The sequence below is a fragment of the Dermatophagoides pteronyssinus genome, unplaced genomic scaffold (genome assembly GCF_027571235.1).
Source record: "Dermatophagoides pteronyssinus isolate colony J.1.1.1.1 unplaced genomic scaffold, Derpt_VIB-CSIC_2022.12 sq0010, whole genome shotgun sequence".
Taxonomy (NCBI): Eukaryota; Metazoa; Arthropoda; class Arachnida; order Sarcoptiformes; family Pyroglyphidae; genus Dermatophagoides; species Dermatophagoides pteronyssinus.
In genome coordinates, this window is record NW_027461534.1 from 1,115,908 (window position 1) to 1,133,392 (window position 17,485).

A 17,485-nucleotide genomic window follows, 5' to 3' on the forward strand; every position below is an offset into this window, starting at 1 on the left:
GTGTATCATGAACTAATTTGACTTGATCTTCTATTTGTTATTAATGTTGTTAAAGTTTACATTCATTTTTTTTCATGGTATCACAGTTACAGTTAGGATGTTTATTATTTTACACATAGACACACTTATGAGATTCTTATGACTAGAAAAACGACAAACAAAAAAATAATAAATAATATTGTCAACACAAAACAAAAAAATCTTTTTTTTCCATATCAAGGTGACAACTTTATTGAATGTCTTGATATTTAAACCGTATAAATTATTATTATTGTTATTATTAATTGAAGAATACAAAGAAAGAAGAAATAATGACGAAATATTTTTGTTTTCTTAAATTTTAATAATTTCTAACCTAAAGGGATTGAAATTCTGGAATATTGTGAAAAATTTTTTCATAAAATCAACAATAATAATGTGTTTGAGCAAATCATAATCAAATTGGTTACCAATGGATAATATTTTTTTTTTTGATGGTAACCAATGGTGAAACTAAATTTATCAATAAATTATATTGCTGATAATGGTAATAGATATTTTCATTTATGTACTTTCATACACATCTATATTTTTATTTGGCTTTACCAAAATTCTCTTTGATGTTGATGCTCAATAATAATTTTTATTATTATCATTATTGATCAAAGTAATGTTGCCGTGTTGTTGATTATGGGAGTTTTTTTTCCAAATATTTGATATTTATTTTCAAAATCTGATAGATTTCATCAACTAATTAACTTTTTCATTAATTTATTATTGTTAATTGCAAAAAAATTAATTTTCGAAATTGAAATTTTTGTATTTACTTTTCATAATTATGAATCATCATCATCATCAACAAAAAAATCATTCTAATTTGGAATCTCATCAGCCACAATCATTGTCCGTTGATCATTTGATCAATAAGATTTGTTGTTCATTAATAAATCGTTTACAATCATCATTAAATTGTGTATCACCATCAATTAAGGAATTGCATCAATTATCTGATGGTATTGTATTGGCTGAATTAATTGAATTATTTGAAGATATTGTTATTGTTCGTGCATCGAATAATCGATTATATTTAAATGATAAATCACAACAACGATTACCATTACAAAAACAATATTATGATAATATTGATTATATTGAACAATGGCTGAAAATTGAAGGTATTCATATTGATACAAAACGTTCTATACGTGAATTATTTGCCGAAATGGAACGTGGTCAACGTGAATTGAATGGATTTTTTGAATATTATAATCAATTCAATGATTCAAAACGATCATCAATTGAATTTAAATTATTAATAAATAATCAACAAAAAGCTATTTATGATAGATCAATTGCTTATATTGCTGCATTATGTTATGCAATAATAACAATATTTATACGTTATGATCAAATATTTCGTCAATTTATAACAAATTATAATTTTAAAGTTCATGATGATGAACTTTTACATATTCTATTCTATACAAAATGGAAATTAACTGAAGAAGAATTATTGTTAAAAGATTTAGAATATATGCATCTTAAAGATCGTTGTGATTTATTAGAATTACAATTAAAACAACAACAACAACAACAGTCGAAATTATTAATACTCGAAAAATCAAAAACACTTGATGAAATTAATGAAACAAATAAAAATAATGATAACAATATGACAATGAAAACACAATTATTTTCACAACAAAATAATTCAAATCAAAGTTCAACAATGACAATATCATCATTGAATGAATTGGATCTTGTTGATTCATCAACAATAACAACAATTCATGGTCATATTGATCGGCCAATTAGAATCGAATTTGATTGTTATCCTACAAATCATGATAAGAATTTGTATGATTACCAAAATGTTGTCAAACAACAATCAGAAATTCCTGAGAATTTGAATAAACAAAAGATCAAATCAGATCAATATTCAATACAAATTCCATCTGGTTCATATTGGAATAATGTTGAGATTCATTCTGATTCATCTCGAAATCATCCTATGAAAACATTTCCATTGAATAATAATCATCAACAACAACAAAAACAACAAAATAGAAAATATAAACAAATTGAATTGTCAGATTATCCTGAACATCAATCATCATCATCATCAGCATGTATCATTGATAGAAATTCATTTGATTTTGATACAAGTAAAATCAATGTTGATAGAGCATTAAAATATGGTCAAAATAAATTGACAAAAAAATCCAATGATAATTGTTTGGCTAACAAAAATCCCGATAATCATGAAGATTTATCAATGCAAATATTTGATAACAATAAAATTCTTGACAAACAACAAAAATCAAATAAAAACGTTTTGGATCAAAATATGAATGAAACTGATTTGACTAAATATTTGGCCAAAATTCCAAGTGCCGATCCAAATAGACCATCAGCAGCTAAAACATTGAAATTTGATAAGGATTATGATCAACAATCATTCAACAACAGTAATGATTTAAACATCAAAATAAACAATCAAAATTCATCATTTAATACAAGATTTAAACATAATAATATTGATGATGGAGATGAACGTAATAGGATATTGATTTCTAGATTATTAGCCGAATTATCATATGAAAAACAAAAGAAAAAAATGGAATCAAAATCATTAATAGATAATGATCACGAACATTTGGCGTCGTCAGCAACATTCACCGATTCGCCTAATAAACAATTCACTGAAACAAATGTGGCATACATTTGAATTATTGAAAACTCATTATTAATAGATTGATGATTGAATTATTTATCTGTTAAAGATCAATAATATTTGAAATTATCTATGTTTTATTGCAAAATAAAAGAATTTTCATTTGGGGTAATATAAAATCAATAGCAAAAGTTTAGACAAAGACAAAAATTTAGTGTGAAAAAAAATAAATTGACCAAAATTTCCATGGAAATTCTTCATTCTTGTCGATCATCCATATTATTGTTTGGTTCAAATTTATTCTTTCATTCATTTTGATATATTCATTGTAATCAGACAGGAATTCAAAAAAATGAAAAAAATGAAAAATCTAATAATTCGTTTTGATAAAAAAAATTTTATCAAAGAAATAATGCAGCAATGTTTTCTTTCAACAAATTTTTACATATTACGTATCGAATATTCGATGAATGAATATAAAAATCAACAAATTCCATGGAAAGATCGTATATTCAAACGTACCGTTTGGATAACAGCCATTTGTTGGGTAAATCTTTTATTCTGGATAGCGATAATAAAATGGCCAAACGATATATTTCCATTAACATTCAATGATATTGATCAAATGACAGCCATTCATGGTAGTAATCTATTTTCATTTGCATCAATATTTACATTTTCAACATTAGAATATGTTTGGTTTTCAACATTTTTTCCATTATTATTGAATTATGATTTACGTGCTAATGATTTGCTGATAAAATATGGTAAATTTAGTCATTATCATTTAAGTAAAAATGTTGGTCAAAAATTTTATAAATTAGTTACTATAAGTAATATAATTAACAGTTTATTTGGCTTATTTGTTATTTCATTTTTAACAATGTATTTTATTATATTAATTATAATATTGATCAAATTTTTTTTACATAAAAATATTTGTTTAATACGACTAATTATTTCATTACAATTATTATTCATTCTTTATTGTCGTATGCTGTATACGTTTGGTCAGGGACTTATTTCATTTAGATTTCTTATAATCATTATCGAATTATTTTTATTACAATTTAAAGAATTATCATCAAAATTTAAACATATATTTCGTCATCGTAATCAACGAAAATTATTTATTAATAATGGACGACTTTATTTTCGTTATTTTCAACGTAAATATATAGTTCTTTATAATGAAATATCAAAAACAAATCAAACTTTTAGAATATATCTATTTGCTATCGAAATTTTATCCAAATTATCGATTATTATCTGTATTTTATTCTATTATCAACAAACAGTTCTCAATATCTATAACATTTCATTCATAATATCACTTATTACAATGTTTTGTACAACAACAGCAATCTATTCACGTCTATCAAATCTACCATTATATAATCAACAATGTTGTAATTTTTTATTTGAATGGAATGCTCGTATCCAATCAATATGTTCAATTGCGATGATTAAACGTAAAGTAAAACGTTATTATCTTCTACACGAAAGACAAACAATTAAAATCAATTTGTTCATACAGACAATGACTGATAATCGTTTTGGTTTTACATGTGGTCAGATATTTTTCATTACAAAATATAAATATTCAGAATTAATTATGTTGAGTATCGTATTGATACTTTTATTCTATAAAAAGATTTTTCTTAATCTTGATCTTAAATCATAATATAATTGTAATTTATTTGATTTGTAAAAAAAAGATAAAATTTTTAATAATAAAAATAATGATAAAGAAAAAATGACAACAGTTAAAAAATCAACACCAGATAAGATTGTTATCATTACTAAATAAATCAAATGTTCGATCCTGTAAATTAGTTTTGTTATTATTATTATTATTACTGTTGCTGACATCACTAGTATTAATGATAGCTAGTTTTTTGCCCATACGTTCGGAATTTGATGATGGTGGACATTGGCCAGGACCACCATATACCTGATTGTTACCAATATTCATTGGAAATTCAGGTTGATCACCGTTGAGTTGATCTTCATTTAAATCATCCATCATTGGCTGTTGATCTTTCATTATACCAGATAACATTGGTATGCCAGAAATAGTTGGCACCTGTGGTATAGGCATCGATGGTAATCCATTTGGCATCCCAGACATTGGTGAAAAACCATTTGGCATTCCAGCCATTGATGGTAATCCATTTATCATTCCAGGCATTGATGGATTAAATGGTGGTCTTGGATATTGTGGAAATTGTGGCATTTGTGGCATATTTGGAAATTGTTGTTGTATTGGTGATATTGGTTTGAAAAATCCGTTTGTTGGTTGCCTTATTGGTGGTGGTCGAATTGGTTGCGATATTATCGATGGTAACATTGGTGGTTCACCTGGTGGTATTGGTGCTGTTGGTCCAATAGGTAATATTATATCCTGACAAAATGCCTGTTGCCATGGTACACAATATTTAACTCTGGTATCAAATTTTTTAACCGGATGACATTTGATTAAAAATGGATAGCCAAAAAAACATAAAAAATAATATTCACAAAGTTCATAACGAAATCGACCAAATGGAACTGGACAAACAAAATTAGTTGTGCCCGGAAATGAAAAAGGAACATTACGATCAGCATCAGTTTTAGTTGAATCATTTGAAAATGATTGTTTTTGATTAGATAACGGTGGTGATAATTGTTGATGATGTTGTAGTTGTTGATGATTCAATTGTGAAAACATTAATGATGGTGATAATGCTGGATTCATATCACTAGAACCGAGAAAAGTTTCATAATTTTCTTTCTCATCATTCTTATTTTCATTATTATCATCATCATCATCTGTAATGTTGTTATTGCTATCAACAAATTTAAATGTTAAATTTTTTGCTATAATCGTTTCATTTGTTTGACCATCAACATTGCCAAGAATAATATGATTTCCCATACATATTAGTGATGTAATTATGATGAGAATTGATTTCATTTTGTTTTTTTTTCAAATTTCAAAAAAAAAGTATTATCAGCAAATATTTGCTGATGATGATGATGATGAAACGGGTCTATAATCAAATGATCATATTGTCCTAAATCGATTGAAGTATTTATATTTTTTTTTCTCCTGTATCATTATGATGTCAAATATAGCTATTGAATTTTTTTTTATTTTTTGAAAAAAATGTTTCATCCTGAAACACATTCAAACATTTTAAATGATGTTCAATGCCAATTCCAAGATGACAATATAATTTTCAAGTGTCCAGTGTACTCAATTTTTTAGGCTGTTTTCAACTACATAGTATCAAAGCAAGGAAGCTATCACAAGATAAAACTTAATTTAGGTCGAGGTTAATCCGGCAAACCAAAAAAAAACAAAGTCTGGCTCCAACAACGTTTGAAATTATCATTGAAAATTGCACCCAAAAAAATATGATAATAATAACTAGGACCAATCGATCTATAGATAGACATATCAAAAAATGATCAACTATTTTGATCGAAACATGTCAAAATGATTTTAAAAAAATTTAGCTAAAATTTCGGCCATGTAGATAACTTATGTGTATGATATGTTGTTAATATAGAAACAATAGAATAGAGATGATTAGAATTTAAAATTTCAAAGTTTTATCATCAAAATTATCAACATGAAAAGAAAAAAATATATATTCACAGCTTCACATCTGGTGTTTGAAAATTTGCTGGTAAAAAAAATAGACACCTGTCATTTTGAATCAAGATCAAATCGAAACAACATGAACATCGTTTGATACAAACGAGAAAAAATTCATCTAGAAAAGAATGAAATATAAAATTCTTTACAACGAAAAAAAGTAAACGACAGGAAATGAAAAAAGATAATAAAAAATAAATGAAGAAAAACTTTGATGGCAAATCACACAGATTTTTTTTTCTATAGTGGAGAACAATGACATTTTGTTTATGGATGTTTATGAGAAAAAAAAACTGAACTAAATGATTGTATACAGTGTTTGACTAGGATGACCAACAATACCAACATTCAAAAAAAAACCCACAAAATGATTGAAAAAAATGGCAGCATAAACAAGTGAGAAACAAAAAATCCAAACTCCACATCCGGAATTGAATTTTGAATATTTTTTGTTTTGTTTTGACTTTTAAAAATATATTTGCCACATCCCAATCTTTTTCTCTTGATTATTGTGTCGTTGCATTTGTTTTTTACGAAACTAAATTTACAATGAAAATTATTCGGAAACTTTTCAATTATTGTTTGTTTTTGATTTTTAATTTTTATTCATAATAAACATTTATAAATTAGGCAAGACAAATTTTTTTATAAAATAACATAATCCATGGTAGATTAACAAGTAATAATTCAAAATTTTTAAATTTATCAATTATAAATAGATTACCACATGTAAAACCAAAATGATTTGTCATCATTGTTTGTAGAAAGAAATTTGTTTTCAACCAGAATCTTGATCGATGTTGACGATATAAACCTAAACGTTTTATTGATCTATCATCAAAAGTTTGTATTCGTACAAACCATGATAATATTAAACGATAACAATATCGATTATAGCTTGGTAATTTAGCTAAACGATAATAAACATAATTCATTAGTACAAATATAATGATAGCTACTAATACACAAGATGAACTGAATAAATTCATATCAATCTGTTTACTATAGAATAAACAAACAAATATTGTAGCTGTTTTATTGATTATTTCACCAAAAAAGAATAATGTTTTTGCTGTTTGATTAAATTTTGATAATTCATCAAAACAACGTACATAACCGATTTGAAAATGATGCCATTGTATAAACATTTTTAGACGTAATATTCTTTTTTGTCTTATAACAAATTCCATTAATCGTACTAATTGTAAAAATCTTAATTCCAAAAATTTGGTGAAAAATAGAAGAAAATTTCCAATTGTAAGCAATAGCTGTACCAAAAAATTTGTATGTGATGAACCAAGTAAATAGATTATAATAAATAGAATGAATTTTATCATATTAATTTGACCATTTTGATATAATTTAAATGATAAATATGTTGACATAGGTATTGTAATTATTATGATCAAGGTTAAAAAATCAATCAATGACATAAATATAGTATTCCAAATGGTAAAATAATGACATAATAATTTACTATATTTTTTTGATAATCGTCGTTCTGAATAAGTTCGCAAACCGGATAAAACATCATCAAATGATGAATGATAATTTAAAACACGTTTACAAAGACAAAACCATAAATTTTCATTTATAAGGCATAAAATTATTGATTCATATGCTAATAAATCGATTCTATTGATATTTGTTACTCTTTGCAAATCATTTAAATTGAAAAGAAAATCTTCATTAATCAATGAAAAAAGTGTAACAATCATTGCAACAATAACTGACCATGCATTTAATAATCGCCAAATTGTACGATAAAATGTTTGAAAATTCCAACTTATACAATGATTTCGATAATCTGATGGTGAATAATTCATTCGTATTAAGGTTAATCGCCAATATGAATAAGCAAGTTGTTTAATTTTATTAACATTTTCATATCGAACAAAAGCCATTTTTTTACAGCAACGTTATGATGATGATGATACCAATCATTCAAAAGTTCAAATGAAACTGAAAATTATTCAGTATTAATATTCAATGACTTTGAAGAAATCTTTAAGATAAATTAAATGTGTCATTGGGTACAAAATTCTTCAGCAATTGAAATTATTTCGAATGCACCTAATTACTTTCTTTTCCTTAATCATTTTGTTATTTACTGATCATCTGATTGCATGTTATTGAACAATAATAAATTACAATATTTAAATTGCTAAGCAATTTTTTTTAGGGGGTTCAATTCTTCATAATAATTTTCATTTTTCGTTTTCGGTCATAAATGAATCCATAGCAATTTTATTTTTTTTTCCTTCATAAAGTTTTTTTTTCGTTTCATTTGAAAACTTAAAATTTTTAGTTTTCATTTTTGGTATGAAAGCAACGACAAACAAACAAACAAACAAAAAAACGCTTGAATTGTTTTTTTTTTTTGGCTTGTTAGTTCCGTTTGTAATGAACAAACAGAAGAACGAACAAAATGGAATCTATTTATATATGTTACGTTCCGTTATCGATAATAATAATAATAATAATAATATTTATTACTGTGCGCTATCCGAAGATATTTGCACTATTTAAGTAAAATAAAATTCCGTTATCGATGGTGGTGGTTAAATTTTTTTTTAATGAAAAAATAAAAATTAATCGTTTAGGTGAATCAATACTATTGATGGATCGATTGATCGATCGATCAATCAACGTTTTTCAAGTTTCAGGTTCAAACAAACCAAACAAAAGACCAATTTTTTCTTCAATCGCCAAAAGCATTGGAACCACATTAATTGACAAAAAAAAATTTTGTTTTTGTTTTTGATGGATTATTTGTTTGTCATCAAAGATTTTATTCTAAGAATCTAAAAAGGCAAATTTGAAAAAAATGCCCAATAACAATTCCCAAGAATTATTTCAAAAGTAAGAAAATGTAACAAGAATAAATCTTGTTTTTGACGAATAAAATTTTATTTTTCAAAAAAATAAATCAAACTCAATCAGTCAACAAACTCAATGATGGATGATGGGCATAGGAATGTTTGTACATTCTCCTTTGTATATATCATTGTAAAATTTTGATGTTTGTTTTTTTCTATTTTATTTAACAACAACAATGATGATGATGGTGACTATGATCAGGAAGGAAACCTGATTTCCGGTTTTGATTTATTTTTCTTCACTTCTTTCTCTGGCTCTCTCTCTCTCTGTGTGTATCCCTCTATACACAGCAAAAGATAAATAAAGCTAGTTGAAATTGGAAAAAAATTACTGTAGAGGTTTGGATTTGAAATGGAAAAAAATTGAAAAAAAATAAATAAACCGACAAAATTGTCCCATATATTTCGTTGGAAAAATAAATTTTGTTTTTTTTTCATCCATTTCTTTTCAATTTGTTCGTTTTGTTTGCTTGTTTTTCTTTTGGTCATTCAACAACATGCATGTATCATGTATTAAACAACAAAATGTTATTTCATTCTATTTTAGATCAATTATTGATTGATTTGATTTGATTGAACAAAATTTTCATTGAATGTTGATTTTTTTGGATATAGTGGTTGTTGTTTCTATTATCCACAATTTTGTTGTTTTTCAAATATATTCAAAACAATTTCATGTTAATCGTCAATTGTCAATGAATGATGATGATGATTCTTTTTTTCAATTATCAATCTTTTTTTTTCGTATGATGAATATCCTGTTTGTTTGTTTGTTTGTTTTTCTTCGCATTCATATTCAACATTGACATTTTTGTTTTTTTGCTCTGATAATAAATTTCTCTGACGTTGAACAAAAACTGTGATATGGAAAAAATCAACCAAATAGAAAAAAAATTATGCATTAACATTTATGATTGTTTCTAAATGTATTATTGAAAAAGATTATTCTTTGTTTTTGCTTACGTAAATGGATGCTTTTTGAATTCGGTCAATTGAATCATTTTTCTTAAAAATGTACATACAACAAAATCATTACAAATTAAAAAACTAGAACAAGAACAAAATAAAAATGTTTAAACTAATATCCAAAATGGGCTGTATATCAGCCAAACCAATAAAACATCCAAAAAAACCATTACCAACAATACCGAATAACAGTAATGCAAATAATGAACAACAACAAAATGGTGTGGATTTCAATCAACAACAACAAATTGATGATAAGCAACAACAACAACAGAATCCATATTTAAAAGCATCATCAAATCGTACAAATTCAATTTCATTGAAAATGAATAATAATAATAATAATAATTCTATATGTGAATCTAATAATAATAATAATGAAAATAATAATCGACCATTACCAATAACAATTATTGGTGGTTCGGGTAAATTATCCGGTAATAAAAAATCAATATTTTCAATTTCACCATCATCATCATTACCATCAACAACAGTAACAACAACAACTACGACGACGACAATATCAACAGCGACAAATTTACCATTATCATCATCATCATCATCATCATCCGTACAAATGAATAATCGTAAAGAATCGTTAGCATTACAACCATTTAATCGAACATTACCGATTCCTATGAATAATATCAATGAAAATACATCAATATCATCATATAATAATAATAATAATAATTCTCATTTACTTCAACAACAACAACATCAACAACAGCAATCAAATTCAAATAATCCAAAAATTGTTATCGCTTTATATGCATATGAAAGTCGTGATGATGGTGAATTATCATTTGAAAAGAATGAAAAATTAGTTATATTGGATGATACTGAACCGGATTGGTGGCTGGCATATAAATTAACACAACCAGATCGTAAAGGTTATATACCGATGAATTTTGTTGTTTCCAATGTAATTGAAACGGAAGAATGGTTTTTTTCCAAAATATCACGACGTGAAGCTGAACGTTTATTATTATTTGGTGAATTTCCACGTGGTACATTTTTGATTCGTAATAGTGAACAAGATCCAGGTATTTTTTGAATTTTTTTCCTTTGGTTTTGTTTGTTTTGTTATCGATTTTGTTAATTTGTGATAGGATGTTTTTCACTTTCGGTTCGAGATTTTGATGCAATGAAATTAGATCATGTTAAACATTATAAAATTCAAACTAAACCAAATGGTGATTTTTTTATTACATCAAGACGTTCATTTGTAAAATTACAGGATCTTGTTGAACATTATTCAACCGCTAGTAATGGTTTATGTTATCGATTAACAAAACCATGTCCAAAATTAGCACGTGCTGTTGTTGGACCATCAGTACGTACCGATGAAATTGATCGTCGTGATTTACGTTTAATACGTGAACTTGGTTCGGGTAATTTTGGTAAAGTTTTTTATGGACTTTATCGTGGTCAAACACAAGTTGCAATTAAAACATTAAAACCTGGTTCAATGTCTGTGTCGGCTTTTCTACAGGAAGCAGCAATAATGCGTCGTTATCGTCATGAAAAATTAGTACCATTATATGGTGTATGTTCAACTGGTAGGTGTAAGAAATCATTTATTGTTAATTTGTTTGATTTATCAAAATTAATATTGATCATTATTTTAACCAACAACAAACCATTATAGCCCAGCCATTATTAATTGTAACAGAATTTATGTCAAAAGGATCATTGTTAAATTATTTACGTGATCATCCAGAATCATCAACATTAACAATAATCGATTTGATTGATATGTCATCACAGATTGCATCCGGCATGGCATATTTAGAAAAAGTAAAATTAGTACATCGTGATTTAGCTGCACGTAATTGTTTGGTTGGTGAAAATCGTGTTGTAAAAGTTGCTGATTTTGGTCTAGCTAGAATTATTGAAGAAGATTATTATATTGCACAAGTTGGTGCAAAATTTCCAATAAAATGGACAGCACCAGAAGCTGCAAGTAAAGGCAAATTTACAAGTAAATCGGATGTATGGTCATTCGGTATATTATTATATGAATTAGTAACAAAAGGACAGGTACCATATCCAGGTATGAGTAATCGTGATGTATTGGAACAAGTGGATCGTGGTTATCGTATGCCAAAACCAAAAAATGCTGATTGTCCAAATTCATTATATCAAATTATGTTACAATGTTGGGAAAAAGATCCAGAAAAACGTCCAACATTTGAATATCTTTATAGTTATTTTGATGATTTTTTTGTCGCTACTGAACCACGTTATCGTGATGCTGATGATTTTTCACAACAACAATATGAAACACATAAAATATTATCATCAACACAACAACAACAACAACAACAACCACCACTATCACCTAAACAAACAACAAATCCAATACTTAATAACAGGACAGTTATTGATTGTTCCAAAAATGAATAAATGAAAAAAACAAAACACTTTTCTTCAAAATGAAATAAAAATTGATTTTTATTATAATTTTAATTATTATTCGTTACATACAGACGATATACTGATGAAAAAGTTATTGTCATCATGTTTGGATCAAAATAAAATGAAATTTTCATTGCTGAATAAATCAAAAGGAATTTTATCATTAAGTGTATGTGTGTGTGTCTGTGAGTTTATTTTTTGGAATAATGTAAGAATTTACTAAGGTAATTTTGTTGTGGTGTGGTGTGATTGATAATGTAATATTTGTGTTTAAGGTTTTGAATTTTGTTGATTGAAAAAAAAGTTTGACATTTTCAAATAAATTACAAATTTAGAGAAAAAAAAGTTTAAATTTTGAAAATTATTTTGTCAGGTATGCAAGCTGAGAGTGATAAAAACAAATTGAACAGTTTTTTGTTTGAATTTTTGAATCATATGGAAAAAAGAGAATTTGGAATTTTAAATTTTGATAAAGAAATGAAAATTGTAAATTTGACAGAAAATAAATAAAACCTTAAAGGAAAAAAGACCTTAAAACAGAATATACAAAATCACCACTTTGGTATGGAAATAAAAACAAAGAAATTTTAGGAAGAAAAAATGAGAGATCATCCAAACTGGGTTAGTTGTTTTTTTTTTGTTTTCTGGTTTTCTGAAAGTAAAATTAATTTTTAGTGGACTTTTAAGTAGCAAGGTAAAAACAAAAAACATTGAAAAGTTTGTGTGGTCTGTGTGTGTCAGGAAAATAAAATTCAATGAATTTTCGTAGATTCATACAGAATGAGAAAAACAAATTAAATGGGAAATGAAGAATTAAAGAAATGAATAAAATTAGAATTTGATGTGAACATTGTGAATGAATTAAAGTTAATGAATGAATGAATGAATGAATGAATGAAAGAAAATTATTTTGACTATCAAAATGAAATGATGTATGTGTATTAGTTAGGTTAGGTAATTTTAGTAAATTGAAAATTTAAATCAGGAAAAAAAAAGTAGAAGAATAACATCATCAACATCAACAACAACAAATACTTGGAATAGAAACAAAAAAAAATTTGAAATTCATTTGAATAATAATTATAAATGCTGATGATATATGATGAAAACAAAATATATTCTCTATATGGCAATTGGTTGTTGGATTTTTTCTGTAATAAAATTGTGTAGGTGTTTGGTGTGTTAAAAAAAGAAGAAGCCAAAAACACATTTTTGGAAAATGAGGCAAGATTTGGAAAGTTTTTGTGGAAAAAAATTTTTCGGTGAATTTTGTTGCTGTTGTCTTGAGGAAAATGTAGATTATTTATTCTTATCGATTAAACAAATAATGATGAAATATGATGATGATGATGATGATGAATGTTGTAAATAACACAATATAATGATGATAATGATAAAATTGAATAAATTTGAAATAAAAATTTTCAATGAATCCATCTGGTTGGGTTGAATTGATAATTTGAACATTGAAAAAAAAATAGAGAGAGGTGATTGAACAAAGATATGTATTTGTGTTCGTGAATTTGAATGTGTATTTTATCTTGATTACATTTTGTTTTTTTTATTTGTTTGTTTGTTTGTATCTGAAATTTCAATTATTTATGTTGGATTTTTTTGTTGTTGATGTTGTTGTTGTTGTTGTTGTTGTCATTATTTATTATATTGATCATCATAATTTGATGAACCAGGAGCCGAATCACTCATTGAATCTGCATTCGAACCAGGATGATGATGATGATGATGATGGTGATGATGTGGTCCAAGTGGACCACCACCACCACCACCACCGCCTAACATTGGACCAGCACCTGGTGGTCCGGCAAATGTTTCTGTTGGATCATTTGGTTCATTTGAATATGGACTACCAAATGAACCATATGTATCAGCAAAATCATTATGAATACTGTTGTTGGATAAGAAATTTTTGGAATAAATGAGAATAGAAAAAAATGGAAAGAAATTAGTTTCAAGAAAAACAAAATAAAATAAAATAAATATCAGGAAATGGGATTTATTTTTTCATTGGAATAAAGTTAAAATTGATAAGTATATCGCCATCTATCGAGATCAGGAAAAAACTATTTGTTCAAATTTTATAAACATATTTTCGGGAATCGAAATGGGAAAAGATAATTTACCAATGTTTTTGAGGAACTAATTTTTCGCCCTCATATTTCGCCAAAAAAAAAAAATCAATCAATTTCCTGAATTTTTAGCAACAACATCAATCCATCTTTCTGAATTATTTTTATCTCTCACACTTTCTTTCTTTATCTTCAAGTAAAGTGAATGGAAAAAAAAATTGATTTATAACTTGATTGAAGATAATGATCGAATATCAGACAACTTTTGCTTCAGGTCTATATTATATAATTACATACACGCACACACAATCAACCAATAGTTTATTTCAATGAATTTTTTTTTATCATTTTCGTATTACGACTGTATACGATGATTGTATAAATGAATGAATGAATAAAAAATCTCTACTATCGAAATTGTCTTGCTCTGATTATTACCAACTTGTTGTTGTATGACAACGTATATTAGAGTATTGTACGCGTAGTAGTTTATATTTGTCATCATCATCATCATCTTGAATGAAATGAAAATTTTTTTTCTTTCTTCAAACCCGATTGTGAACAACACTACGAAATTGAATGGCAATTGTTCATTTAAATTTTTGTATTTTTTCATGAATGAATCCGAATGGATTCGAATAAGAAAAAAGAAAAAAAAGAGGAATAAGAAAAAATAATCTTATTGAATGAAAAAAAAACCCAAAAATAGATAAGAAATTGTGTTCATGTTCGTGCTTGTGATTGTCAACTTTGAATTTCATGATTTTTTTGTTGTTGTTGTTGTTGTTTGTTTGTTTATTTGATAGAAATTGAGATTGATTATGTTTTTTTTATTTTGGATTGTATGTTTGAAACCCGTATCATAAGAAAAAGAAATTTTGTTTCGAGTATTTCGCGCATAGAATTCATTAAATATTTTTGAAATGAAAAAACACTTACGGCATAAGATGTGATGGTTGTGAATATGGTGAATATATTGGTCCACCCGTACCATGATGACCAATAAATGGACCAAAACCATGTGATAGACCAACATGCATCAAATGTCTTGGTGGTGGTGGTGGATGATGATGTGCTGCAAATTGATGTGTTGACATTGCTGTCATTGGTCCATGAAACATTGGTGGTGGTGCACCGGCAACCATACCGGCAAATGGTGATCCTGGACCACCAATTGGTGGTCCAAAACCAGGTCCAGCTGCCATACCGAACATTGGTGGATAAATTGCAGCTGGTCCCATTGGTATTTGTGGCCGCATTGTTGTTGGTTCTTCTTTTTTATCATCTTTTTTCTGATCATCTTGATTTTGTTGATTATTTTGATCTTTATTACCACGTAATTTTGCAAACCAATTATTCATCTGTGAAAATAGACCTTTTTTCTCTTGTGGTTCAGCTGATACAATAATAATCATCGATATGATTACAATCATAATATAAATAAATAAATCATTACGACGATGATAATATGGATGAAAGCGGCAATTTTGTATTTTATTCATTTTTTCGGAAAATTTTATTTTAGATAAAATTTTTCAAGAATTTTTCTTTCTCAAACAAACATTCATTCACATAGACACTTTTTTGCACACCAACACCGGCACTTTAACGTTCCTTTATTTTAAAATAACCGGAAAAAATTTCACAAAAAAAATGAAAACACTTGTTAAGAATTTCAAAAACAAATCATTGAAATTGTTAAATTTGTCTGTTTGTTCGATCCAAAAAAACTTAATCTTACATAACTAAAACAATTTTATAACTGAACAAAATTCAAATAAAATAATTTGTTATTCAATTCATCATTTATATACACACCTTGTTCACCCAATATTATTATAGCAAACTTTTCTCTTTTCCTATTCTCTTTTCATTCCCGTTTTTTTTCACCACCACCACCACCATCATCAACACCAAACAACAACAGGTAGAAAATTCAATTGATTTCTGAAATTCTCGATATAAAAAAAAAGTAAGAAAAAAGAAAATCTATTTCAATCTTACATAAGGAAAAATAGACCTTTTTTCTTTCTCTATCTCTCTTTCTTACACAAGCTCATTCACTTTCTTTTGCTCTATATCTGTATCTTTATTTTCATTTCTTAAAAAATTATTTCCATTCATTCATACAATGCACATTAATAATTATGTATCCATTGAATATCGGTAGCCAGGATTCATCATCATCATCATCATCATCATCAACATCGAAAGTCGTTCATCATCATCATCGAAAGCATTCATCTTCTATTTTATAAGAATCATTGAAATATATGTGTTATTGCCCCCTATTTTTTTTTATTTGGTTCCTTTAATCAGACAAATGATAATGATGATGATATGAATGGAAATGGAAATAGTTTTTGTCATCAAATAATTTTTTTTTCTTTTTCGTATTTCGCAATGATGTTTATTTCTTTTTTGTGAAAGGAAAATTGAACTTTTTGTTACAAGTTATTTAAAGTATATCTCTAATTATTATTAGTGAAAAAATTAAAAAAAGGAAATTTCAATATGAATGATCCATTATTCTTTGAAAGAAAAAAACGTTTGCTGGAAACGGATGAAAAAAGAATACAAATCAATCGATCAATTATTTTTTTGTGATCAATTTTTTTTTGTTGTCGTTGTTGGTATGAATGATCAATTCATCATTTGATGATAATTTCGACCTGTTAATACCCATTGTTAATGTAAAAAATGTATTTGATGATTGAAAGTGTTGAATTGAAAGGAAAAAAATTGAAAAATATATAAGAATATATCGATGTATAAAATTGAAAATTTGGGAAAATTGAAATTTTTATGTCGATCGATCAATATATTTTTTTTTTTGTTG

General features: G+C 26.5%; 5 protein-coding genes across 6 annotated transcripts; 3 read left to right on the forward strand and 2 right to left on the reverse strand.

The window, feature by feature from the left end:
- The first annotated feature begins 599 nt into the window (after window positions 1–599).
- On the forward strand, window positions 600–2,832 carry LOC113792529 (uncharacterized). The gene has a single exon (XM_027342427.2). The coding sequence runs from the start codon at window positions 818–820 to the stop codon at window positions 2,705–2,707; it is 1,890 nt and encodes a 629-aa protein (XP_027198228.2). The 5' UTR covers window positions 600–817; the 3' UTR covers window positions 2,708–2,832.
- A 119-nt stretch (window positions 2,833–2,951) lies between these two features.
- LOC113792540 (uncharacterized) lies at window positions 2,952–4,649 on the forward strand. Its single transcript, XM_075821430.1, has one exon. It carries the CDS (start codon window positions 3,006–3,008, stop codon window positions 4,335–4,337), a length of 1,332 nt encoding a protein of 443 aa, XP_075677545.1. The 5' UTR covers window positions 2,952–3,005; the 3' UTR covers window positions 4,338–4,649.
- Window positions 4,327–5,607, reverse strand: LOC113792532 (uncharacterized). The gene has a single exon (XM_027342429.2). It carries the CDS (start codon window positions 5,568–5,570, stop codon window positions 4,428–4,430), a length of 1,143 nt encoding a protein of 380 aa, XP_027198230.2. The 5' UTR covers window positions 5,571–5,607; the 3' UTR covers window positions 4,327–4,427.
- Window positions 5,608–9,845: 4,238 nt separating this feature from the next.
- On the forward strand, window positions 9,846–12,613 carry LOC113792551 (tyrosine-protein kinase Src-2-like). 2 transcript variants are annotated; one of them, XM_027342451.2, is made up of 3 exons: window positions 9,846–11,187; window positions 11,254–11,709; window positions 11,793–12,613. In XM_027342451.2, exons 1-3 carry the CDS (start codon window positions 10,245–10,247, stop codon window positions 12,548–12,550), a joined length of 2,157 nt encoding a protein of 718 aa, XP_027198252.2. In that variant the 5' UTR covers window positions 9,846–10,244; the 3' UTR covers window positions 12,551–12,613. The 2 variants fall into 2 exon arrangements, with proteins under 2 accessions (XP_027198252.2, XP_027198253.2); XM_027342452.2 differs by having other exon boundaries at window positions 10,018–11,187; window positions 11,254–11,703.
- Window positions 12,614–14,186: 1,573 nt separating this feature from the next.
- On the reverse strand, window positions 14,187–16,378 carry LOC113792552 (uncharacterized). Its single transcript, XM_027342453.2, has 2 exons — window positions 15,586–16,378; window positions 14,187–14,465 (listed from the first exon to the last, which is right to left on the reverse strand). Exons 1-2 carry the CDS (start codon window positions 16,146–16,148, stop codon window positions 14,213–14,215), a joined length of 816 nt encoding a protein of 271 aa, XP_027198254.2. The 5' UTR covers window positions 16,149–16,378; the 3' UTR covers window positions 14,187–14,212.
- Between the last annotated feature and the right edge of the window lie 1,107 nt (window positions 16,379–17,485).

Excerpts from the sequence above, each read along its gene's own strand:
- LOC113792529 (XM_027342427.2), top strand. The coding sequence starts at position 818 with ATGAATCATCATCATCATCAACAAAAAAATCATTCTAATTTGGAATCT.
- LOC113792540 (XM_075821430.1), top strand. The coding sequence starts at position 3,006 with ATGAAAAAAATGAAAAATCTAATAATTCGTTTTGATAAAAAAAATTTT.
- LOC113792532 (XM_027342429.2), bottom strand. The coding sequence starts at position 5,570 with ATGGGAAATCATATTATTCTTGGCAATGTTGATGGTCAAACAAATGAA.
- LOC113792551 (XM_027342451.2), top strand. The coding sequence starts at position 10,245 with ATGTTTAAACTAATATCCAAAATGGGCTGTATATCAGCCAAACCAATA. Across the intron at positions 11,188-11,253 it reads TAATAGTGAACAAGATCCAG|GATGTTTTTCACTTTCGGTT; the intron begins GTATTTTTTGAA and ends AATTTGTGATAG. Across the intron at positions 11,710-11,792 it reads TGTATGTTCAACTGGTAGGT|CCCAGCCATTATTAATTGTA; the intron begins GTAAGAAATCAT and ends AAACCATTATAG.
- LOC113792552 (XM_027342453.2), bottom strand. The coding sequence starts at position 16,148 with ATGAATAAAATACAAAATTGCCGCTTTCATCCATATTATCATCGTCGT. Across the intron at positions 14,466-15,585 it reads CAACCATCACATCTTATGCC|TATTCATAATGATTTTGCTG; the intron begins GTAAGTGTTTTT and ends ATCCAACAACAG.